The sequence below is a fragment of the Centruroides sculpturatus genome, unplaced genomic scaffold, assembly GCF_000671375.1.
Source record: "Centruroides sculpturatus isolate CEXI.00-Female unplaced genomic scaffold, Cexi_2.0 scaffold1275, whole genome shotgun sequence".
Lineage (NCBI taxonomy): Eukaryota > Metazoa > Arthropoda > Arachnida > Scorpiones > Buthidae > Centruroides > Centruroides sculpturatus.
In genome coordinates this window covers 187,121-197,997 of record NW_019385470.1, presented here as the reverse complement: position 1 = coordinate 197,997, position 10,877 = coordinate 187,121, and the positions used below count along the sequence as shown (strand labels likewise).

At 33.3% G+C, this 10,877-nt stretch overlaps 1 protein-coding gene across 3 annotated transcripts in view; it reads right to left on the bottom strand.

Annotated features, from left to right (window-relative positions):
* Window positions 1-5,188: 5,188 nt before the first annotated feature.
* LOC111639291 overlaps window positions 5,189-10,877 on the bottom strand; it is a 14,630-nt gene continuing 8,941 nt past the window's right edge. For 2 of the 3 annotated variants that reach the window (XM_023385137.1, XM_023385136.1), the window contains 3 exons: window positions 8,083-8,380; window positions 7,783-8,014; window positions 5,189-7,205 (listed from right to left, as the gene is read on the bottom strand). In XM_023385137.1, coding sequence (XP_023240905.1) covers window positions 6,704-7,205; window positions 7,783-8,014; window positions 8,083-8,380 — 1,032 coding nt within the window. In that variant the 3' untranslated portion in view covers window positions 5,189-6,703. The remainder of the gene's footprint in view (window positions 7,206-7,782; window positions 8,015-8,082; window positions 8,381-10,877) is intronic. The other variant, XM_023385135.1, reaches the window with a different exon arrangement.

Below are 10,877 nucleotides of genomic sequence, written 5' to 3'. Positions count from 1 at the left end.
CCACAGTTTATAACTTTGTTAAATTTCTTCTGATTTTAATTTGTAAGTAAAATTTTATTATTTTTATTAATTAATCATGAATTGCAAAAAGGCAAATGAAAAACAACAGAAAAGTAAAAAAAATGACTAGAATGACAATGGAACTGAAAAAAGATTTTGTTGAGAAATATGAAGGTGGCATGCGTGTTCTCAGTGATGATATTCGAAATATTTAAGAAAGGGTTCGCTAACAGAAAATTTTTCCTTAACAATTTTTTTTCGCTCAATAGGTGCATTAGCAACATTAGCACAAAATATATTTTTATAAATATTAAAAAAGAGTGTTCAAAATGGTTTATTTTGTACATATTTTATTACGACACGTGTTCCGCAACCATCTTGTATTTTCTCGCGCGTGTGGGATTTCTCTTTTGCTGGATCTAGTTTCAAGAACTCTCTCCAGTCGATCGCGAGTGAACCTCGTTTCAGTTGAGATTGAAATGGTCGAGGGAGGTCACACCAAGGCGAACGAGGTATAAGGCTCTAGTTCAGTAGTGTTACAGAGTATAATACATATATTTTAATATATTTTTTAAAAGAAACAAAACCACTGAGAAATGTTACATGTGTTTAACAAGGTTCAGAAAACTTTGAAAATGTTAACAACAGGTTCGGCCGAACCTGTGCGAACCCGCTGAATATCACCACTGCGTGTTCGAGATTTTAACTGTTGCATACCATATTCCGAGAACAACAATATTGACAATCGTGAAAAATGAAGACATTATTAAATCTGCTAATGTTACGAAATGGGTTAAATCAATTTCTAAACAGAGATCTAAGACATTAGATCATGTTGAGAAATTGCTTTTGCTTTGGATAACTGAAAGACAGTGTGCTGGCAACATCATATCAGAAGCAATTATTTGCGAGAAAGCTAAGATACATGCTGATCTCATGAAAAATCAAGCAGGAACTAGCCAGGAAAGCAAAGTGTTTCAAGCCAGCCATTTTTTTTACCTGAGAACGAATTAATCATTTTTACATTACTTCTTATGGGAAAGGTTGGTTTGGTATATGTCTTATTCAGTATAAGTCCAAACATCAGGAACAGATTAAGGTTCCACTGTATATATATATAAATATAAAATCATAAACTATCACCATATCAACATTTAACAAACCACTTTCAGTTTTCAAATCTGTTTAATGTTTTATTACAATAATTCAAGCATTACTGGATACAAGATACTAGCTAATGTATAAACTGAAAGATTTAAAACAGTTTTTATTAATGAATGTATATGTACTACATATATAAATTTTCTTAAAACATAGCAAGTCAAGATTTCAAAAACTTGCAATTATCATTATATAATAATCACTAATACTAGTCATTCTGGCTAATTATTTTTTTTTTATTTTTGGACACTTTCATTCATGATCATCTTTCTCTAGACATTTAATTTAATCTACTTTAAGTAATAAACATTGTCAAACATTTTAATAAGTATTTTATTTTACTTACATATATACAGTAAGACCACGCTTAACGCTGCTGCTTTGCTTAACGTTGATTCAATATAACGTGGTCTGCTCAAAGCCTTAAAAAAAAAATTAAAGCTGATTTAAATTATTGCAGCATTTTATTGATTCATATACTGTATAATACAATTATTTACGAACATGAACCAATCAGCAAAATGTGGCAAAAAGGTGTACTTTCTTTTAATCTATGTTTGTTTGGTGCAATTTTGGAAAAAAAAAAATATATATATATATATATATATATATAACATCACGGATGCCATAGGCAATATCGACTTCGCTTGGCAAGAATTAACTGATAAATGCACGAACGAAGTGTGGAAGAAGTTATGGTTAAAAGTATCCAAGAATTCTCAACGAGAAGAGCCTATCGCTGTATCGTTAGATTGACCAAACTCAATTTAACCGATATAGCAGTTAGTATTGGAAGGTTTAGAAGGCTTTACTCAAAGGTATTTCCTTTAAGAGGATGAAACGAAGTGAGAAGATTCTAGACAGGAGGAAAAGTTGGTGGCAGAAGCCAAAGGGGATGAAGATGCGAAAGAGAAATAAGAAGAGGAAGGGGAGGTCGTGAGCAGCACCGGTTACTTTATTTTTGACACAAAACATGTTACATAATAGTAAACAAGATAGACAATCACAGTTATAATGGTTACATAATATCACAAAATCAAGGTTATACAATGGATGTACAGTGTTTAAATAGTACAACAAAAAGAGATGGTGAGTACATAACAAAAGTACAAACAGATTCGTGCGTTAACAATGTTACTTGGCGCTATGCCTGTAGCTTGTGCCTGAGCAGGCAAGGGACAAAACATAAAATAATTGAACCGTAACACAAAGTGGTAAACGTAGAAAAGAACAGGCAGAGCGAAACCGTTACAAAAGAATTATGCGGTAATATTACAAACAGTAGTTTTTGAACATCAATACAATTTAATTGCAGTAACATAAAATATATAATGCGCTGAAAATCATCAGGTAAACAGAACCGGTACACGAGATTTACGCGTTCGTGGTACAACAAAAGATTACCTACATTGATGCTGTTTGCGAACAACGACACAAATTCATATAAAGCGCGGTTATTATCTAGAAAAGAAAAACACATTAAATGAAGTTTATTGAGAGGGAACCGCAATCGTTGTTTGTTTAATGATGGACACGGGAGTCGGGGCTGCCGTCGTCTTCAGAAAGGTGTTCACTGCCTTGAAGTTGTCACGGTCCTGCAGTAACCTGCTGTGAGGACATGGCCAGCTGAAGTTAGATTTGAGGACTTGGCCCATTATCCTGATCCTCTGCTGTTCATGTAGTTTGCAGTCCCAAAGAAGATGGTCGGTGTCCTGTAGAGAGGTGTTGTCACACGAACAGGTGGAAACGCTTCAGGTACGTTAATCGATATAGCAGGACTAGGAGATAGACGAACAGGATATTGAGGAGTTACAGCAGGTTTCTGGTGAGAGCCTTACCAACGATGACCTTCAAGAACTGACAGAACGAGGAATTCATGTAGAACTGGAAAATAGAATTCTGAAAACGAAGAACCCAAAAAATTTCTCTACAGATTTCCTTAGTAAAAGTTTGGTAAGATAACCGAAATCGTCGATCAAATTGTAGCGAATGATCCAGATTTTGAAAGGAGTGCAAAAGCAGAACGAGGCGTTTTGGATGCGATCTGCTACCGACATTTGCTTAAGGAAAGAAAAAAGAGACAAATGTAACTTCACGACTTTATTGCAAAAGAACAAGAATTTCAGAAAAGTCAGGATCTTCGTCACAAAAAATAAGCATTACATTTCTGTGTGCATATGTTTATGTGTTATTTAACATATACAAATTAATATAAAAATAACTTAAAATTGAAGTAAAATTTGTTTAATTTTGGTCGCGTGTTTCCCTATCCTTATTTATGTTAAAATGTTCTCGTTTAACACTGTTTCGTTTAGCTCTTTGTTGTCTAGGAACGCAACCCCCGCGTTAAGCGAGGTCTTGCTGTATTTGTGTTGAAATATAATTTATATCCCAACGTAAATCTATTGAAATAACTTGATAGTTGCATGAGCACTAACAACATTGAGTAACTTTTTTGTATCTGGATCAATTCTAGTTTGTAGGTCATAAATTATAAAAAAAATACACAGCTTTTTGTCTTTAACTTAAGTAACCTGTTTCATCGAAAAAAAATGAAATTCACTAAAGACAATGTTGGTTTTTGCGAGATAGTAACACCTGACTTTCTAATCTTACCTTGTCCAATTGATCCTACAGTGACCGAATAACACTACCTGTTCGTAGCGGCCGGATGGCCGAGCGATCAAGGTGGCAGCCTACCGTTCTGGGGGATCCGGGTTCGAATCCGAACGGGTCGTAAAATCCCCAGGAATTTTTCAGGGGGTGGTCCGTTAGGATATGTCGGGCCCTGTCCCTCACCACTCAGCAGCCCATTGTGGGCCTGGTCGAACCCATAATGGGCCTGCTATAAGAGAGCCTCTTAGTGCCCACAGGGCGGAAAGAGTTAAAAAATAATAATAAAAAAACTACCTGTTCGCATGGTAGTTGGTCGCAAGTTTGCGCTTGATCAATGGGTTGGCCACGTGGAGTTTTCAGAGTTTCCTTCACGTATCTAACGCCTAAGTATAAGACAGTTTCTTATAGAAAGTTCTTCGTCGAAACATCCTCCTCAGCAGATTACTCATGTTTTGTATTGCTTCATTCCATCTAATAAATTGTATATTGTGCAATTGATTTCTGAACATATCCTTCACAATACTCATTTTTTGACAGCTGGATGGCCGAGCGGTTAAGACGGTGGTACTGTACCTAAATCCGGCCCGCGTACATATTTCACCTATGACTTATAAATGATAAAAATAGGTTTATTTTTTATATATATGGAATATACAAAATGTTTGTGGCCCGCCTACATATGACTTAGGCATAATTTGGTCCACAAATTGAAAAATTTGGGCACTACTGGGTTAAAGTGTCAGTTCTATTACCACTCTAGGGATTCGAGATCAAATCCGGAGGAGCCAAAAAATCTCAGGAATTTTTCGGACGTGGTCCGGTCCCTCCCCATCCAGCTGTGCACACTGCGGGTCTGGCTGAATCCACGATGAGCTTGATTTAAAAGACTCTCTTAGTGTCCATATGGCAGAAAAAATTTTTGAAAAATTGTTCATAAATATATACTGTATAGTCAAAATCGTGCTACTTGTCATTGGGCAATAGAAATGCGTCACTAAGTAAACACAAGAGCTCTATTATTTCAAAATTTGCCATTGAGATCATTAAATTGTGCTTGTTGTCTATAAAACAACTTTAATATATCTACAGTATATGCACAAGCGAATGATACTCCGTTTGTAATGAAACGGATTATGTCATTGGTTTGTTTATGTAACTGTATTAAAGTTGCTTCTCAGACAACGCGCCTATTGTAAATCTATAATCATGGGCCATGGATTGTCCTTAAAGCAGACTAAAGCTTAAAGGGTGCTTGAAATCTTGAAATTTAATACTTAATACTAAATTTATAATTTACTACTGTTATAATTGAGCCCTTGCCGAGAAAAACATATCGGCAACTTCCGCTTACACAGCACGCATCATTATTATACAAAATCTGAATTATAAAGATAACGTCGGAGTGATTTTACCATTAAAAACATGGTTTAGAAAGAAACACTCGTTTTTGAGTTAAAAAAATGTTTGCGGTCATGGAAAACATGTCTGTGAGTATTACTTACTACAATGTTCCACGAACAGCGTGGAGAAAATTTAAAAGTAATTAAATTTGCTTTTCTATGAATGTTTTTTTTATTTTTACCAGAATAAATTGCTGGTAAAAAGCTGGTAAAGTTGCTGGTAAAGTATCAGCATGCATTGAGATAAACTGCCTAAAACGTTTTGATTGTTCTGGATTGAAAGTTTCATAACAGCGATGCTTTTTGGGAGATGAGAACATTACTGGAAAAACGTTGTATCTGACTTTAGTATTATTTATTTTATTTCAAGATTAAAAAATACAGTATTTTACTTTAAATACAAACAGTAGCTTTTATTTTCTATACTTTCTACAGTACTATCTATGTCACTTTCTTTTTCAGACTACCGGACCCTGTAGAGTTCAGCATGTTCGTTTAAAAATCTTGTCATATCCATGAGATCTCGTTTCTTTGCTGCTCTTTTAAGCAATGGGCCATCGTATGGAGGAGACAAAGAAATATCTGTTCGGTTTTGAAATCTGGACACTACTCTGCACCAAGTGCAACTCTTCTTTACTGAGGAAAGAGTTTGTAAGTCGCATGATATCATGACTTTTGACACACTGACCATTGTGGAATTATCTAAAGATATTTGCAGCCATATAACGGAGATAATTTTCAGATTAGCTGCACATTTTTATCAGAATTTAATTTTTTTGTTTTCTACCGTCATTTTACTCGACAACACTGCAATTAGATACAAAGTTTTTCCATTTAACAAATATTTGAACGCTCAACTTTAAATATTTGAATACAGACTTTTTTCTTCGATTGATTCCAAAAGATGAGCCTTTAGTTAAGTTAAAGAACATATTTTTGTATCAAACTCAATTTCGCAAATTTTGTTCGATACAACGTTTTCCTACGCAAAGGCTCAATTGATGATGCAACATTTAACAATATACTGTAAACAAATATAAAAAACAGATTATTACATGAATACATGCAGTAGTGTAAATAATGCCGATATTTAGGGGATCTAAATTAAAATGTGTAAACCCACATTCATTCCCTTACCGTTATGGATGTAGCCACTAGCGCCATGGATGAAGAGTAAATCATTAGATATTTATGTACAGTAAGTGCATGTGGTATAAGTGCGTTTGTCATGTTCCTCTAATTACTTGATTTTTCTTAATTTATTTACAAAAGTAAGGAGGGTGGACCCCTTGGACTCCCTCCGCTTACACTACAAAATCTATGTGGTGGAAAAGGTGATGATTTTTTAAAAGAATAGTCTTTATTTATGAAAAGTTTTACATTATAACTTTTTTACAAGCTGCTTACATGAGGGAATTTCATGTTTAAAGGAAAGTAAAGAAAAACTAAAATAGCAACGGAATTCTCCAAATTGATTTAAAAATTTCTATGACTAAATATTGGTAACATTTATTCAGTATTTTATTCTATTGAGAAATACGAGTGAGATCATGTAGGGTCTCTCTCTTGGAATAACACTTTTCCAATGATTCATCAATATCATTTGACTCATCAGGAATTTGTAAAGTGATTTTTCTTTCAGTCCTTACGTTAGGATACTGATTCATTTCTGGGCAAGAATGACGTACTTCCAGTTTTTTCTTTTCTTTTCTACATAATTCTAAATCTAAACTACTACTACTCAAAGGTCTGTCAAAGGTAAAATTTGGAATATCCAAAATACTGCGGATTTCTCTTCTTGGAACTTGATAATATTCTTCTGCTTCTTGTTCAGCTTCCTTTCTGGATTCATTCATGCATTGATCCAACTCTTCGAGATCTTTCATGTATTGATCTCTTTCTGATTTTGTTTGAGCGTTTGTTTTCTTTTTTTCAAGAATACTTTGAATAATACAACCAATGGATTTCAGTATGCTGATGGCATTTTCGCTGTAAAAGTATAAAGTTCCTTTTCCTGTGGAACTGTTGCTAAAAATATATAATTAAATTTGTCAAAATTAATTATATTAATAAGAAAAAATACATAGTTCTTCCAACACAAGTTATCACTTGTAAAATCAGACTAAACCATTTTTCAATTAGTTGTAAGGACAGCTTTATTAGTTGTAAATAGTTAATTGTTTATTGCAATCCTAAGATATTTGGCATCTCTTTCTCTCCTATGAATGGTTTAAAGGTTGATTAGTCTGATTTGATAAGTGCTAACTTCAAGCAAAACAGCTCGTGCTTTCCGCGTGGATTTCTTGGATAATTTTGTTGAACTCGTGAACAGTGGAGGCAAACCCGTGTTTTCCTCGTGCTACGTGCACCAGTTTTCTTCTGGTGGATGTTAGCTCGTGGAAAGCACAATTAAGTCTCGTAAATTTACCTACAGTACATATATATATATATACATGTACTGTATAAAACGCATATATATAATTAACAATCGTTATGATTATTTGCTTTCACTTAGTTTTTAACATTTTAACAAAATATATTTGTTTTCACTTAATAGATAGAAAAAGCATATTTTGTATTGAAATATGTTTAAAATTTAAATTACCTTCCAGTTTCAAAGGAAAATATTTTGTCTCTGTCATTTTTATGGTTTGCAGGAAGTAATTGAAAACGACACAGCGTATTCAGATACCATTCTTGAATTACATGACCCATACAAGGATTAATTAGAATAATTTTCGTATCTGTGATTTTCAGATAACCATATGCACCAAGTAATCCCGCTCTTTGACAAAGTTCGTTATCTATAATGGATACCTGATGAACTCCAGCTAAATCTACAAATAAATTTATCTTTATATATGTATAAATAATTAGAAAAACTTAATTAAAATTAAAAGCATACTGTTTTCTAATTCGAGGATCTGATTGGGTGGCCATATCATATCTCTCAATGTCTTAATCCAAGATTGGCTTTCTGTTTCGCTAGATGCAGAAAAATGTAGAACAACTTCTTCTCTTTCAGCTACACTAAATGTGTGAGGATGACTCTTGGATTCACTTCGAAAAAATATAATTTGATTAGATAATTCCTTTTTGTAAAGAGATGGTTCTTGTTTAGAAACGGCCGACTCCGAAATGAAAACTTGAAGCAGAATTTTATCGTGGCATATTTGAAAATCAACCCATCGTTTTCTCCAAGCCTGAAATTATATTATAAAATTTAAGTGCGATTTAATCTCCAGTTGCTCTTCCTAAATTATCAATATATTCGTATATCATTAATAGCATGACAAATTGTTATAAGATACAGTTACGAAATTATATTAGAAGAGGAATTTTATTTTAAAGCTCCTTGCCCTAAGAGGGTATGGGAAAACCCCTCTTAAATTAATACCCACAAACTCACAATAATAACGGCCCATCCATGAAAATTTCTAAGTCAATTCGGACACGAACCCGAACTTCCAGAGTATCAGGGTGGAGCCGTTACGGTCATGTTCATTTCATTTAACTCTATTAACATCATTAAATTAGAATTAGAATTCCTTTTAATTGTATATGTACAGGTATACCTCGACTTACGTCGTTTCGAGTTACGTCGTTCCCGATTATACGTCGTTTGTCAAAAAAGTATATGGAAAAATAAAAATCAAGTTTAAGTCATTTTATTCGACTTTACGTCTGTCCGCCACANGGATGAGAAGTCTGAAAAAATAAAAGTTTTTTAAAGTAAGTAAGTTTATTTCCAAACAACACAAAAACATTCAAAATAAAAGTTATTATTATAAAGGTATCTGGTGATACAATGTGAACTTAATGTAAAGTATGCGCTTGATGGTGTTTGCATATTTCATTATATTATGTCGTATTTTTGAAAGACATACCCTCATCTCATTTTCAAGGGCCTTTAGTCTTTCTCTCTTCTTTGTTTTAATATTTACGAGTGTAGAGAATCCCAGTTCACAGAGATACGATATGGAAAACTGCAATAAAATAATAAGTGCTTTGAATCCTATATTGGGATATTCCTTCACAATTGTTATCCAAAATGAATTCGGACTCATTTCTGAATGCTTCTCTCTTAACGTACGATCGTGACGTATATCAATTAATTCTTCGGCTTCTGCAAGATTGAACTTACTTATTCCTGATGCTGTCTCTACAAAAGGATTTCGAATCCAGTCGTATAAATCAACTTATATGTCGGAAAAATAATGGTTAATTTTTTCTTCTAACGACATTAAATGATTGTAAATAAGTTTTTGCAAATTTGTATTGTTACATTTTGCTTTGGCAACTTGAATAAACATTTCTACATTATTTGAGTTTACTTTTAAAGATAAAATAAAAATGTGAAAGATAAAAGCTTTAATTTTATCTACAGATATTAAAATATTTTCATTTCTACCTTTCATGCTTCAGTTTAACTTGTTCGGGTGATCAAATATGTCTGTTAAATAAGCTAGTTTGGAACACCAAGAATCATTTTGTAATAATACACAAAATTGTGGTTTGTTTTCATGTTGAAAAAATATTAATATTTCTTAAATAAATAAAATTGAAGGTCTTTTTAAACTTCTGGCAACAAGTAACCTACAAGGAAAGGTCTGTTGCCAAGAACGTGTATTGTCTGGAACACAGGAATAATAAATGGCAGTCCCTTTTGGGCAGACCGTCTTCAATTTTATTTATTTAAAAATAATCTCCATCGGACGAAAATTTACATATTAATATTTCTTCTTTAAGCTCAAAAACACGATTTAATACGCGACCTTTCGAAAGCCATCTCATTTCGGTATGAAGAAGCGGGTTATTATGATGAGATTGAATCTCCTCACATAGTTTTGCAAATATACGCGATTTTAGTGGTTTAGCTTTGATATAATTAACCATTTTAATGATTTTTTCTAACACTCTTTTGCGTTCAGAGCTTATTGTCTTTGCTACCAATGATTCACGATGAATGAAGCAGTAAGTTGTTACAATGTTTTCGTTTCTCTTTTAGGGTATGAAACAAGTCCTTTTATTGTTCCAATCATTAAAGGGGCGTCATCTGTGCATACACCCACGCAAGATTTCCAAGATAGACCATTTGTATTAAAATATGTGTTCATGATATAAAAAACATTTTTTCCCATCGTAGTTTTTTCGAATTCCTTGCAGCATAAAAATTCTTCCAAAATTTCATCATCTTCAATAAATCGATTGAAGGCAAGTAAATGTGCTTTACTACCGATATCAGTTGACTCATCCAACTGCAAACTAAATAATTTCGATTCGATTATTTTATTTATAACTGATTTTTCAATATTAACTGATAGATCACTAATACGTATACTCGTAGTGTCATTTGACAAAGGAGTCTTTTTTATTTCTTCTTCTGCTTCAGCACCAAAAATTGTTCTCACAATTGCTGTACAGGCCGGGCGAATCAAAGTTTCGCCAATAGTATGAGGCTTCATTTCTCTCGCGATTATTTCTGCGACTAAATAACTGGCTTCTTGAACACGGTCAGCAATTGTATATTTTTTTACAAAACTTTTACTTTGTTTTTCTTGTAATTTTATCAGATCTTTGAAATATTCAAGAGGTTTTTAGACAAGTGATCGTATTTTGTGGAGAAGTGTCGCAATAATTTACTGGGAACCATAGCTTCATTTGATAAAATCAAACCACACACAATACATTTTGGTCTGG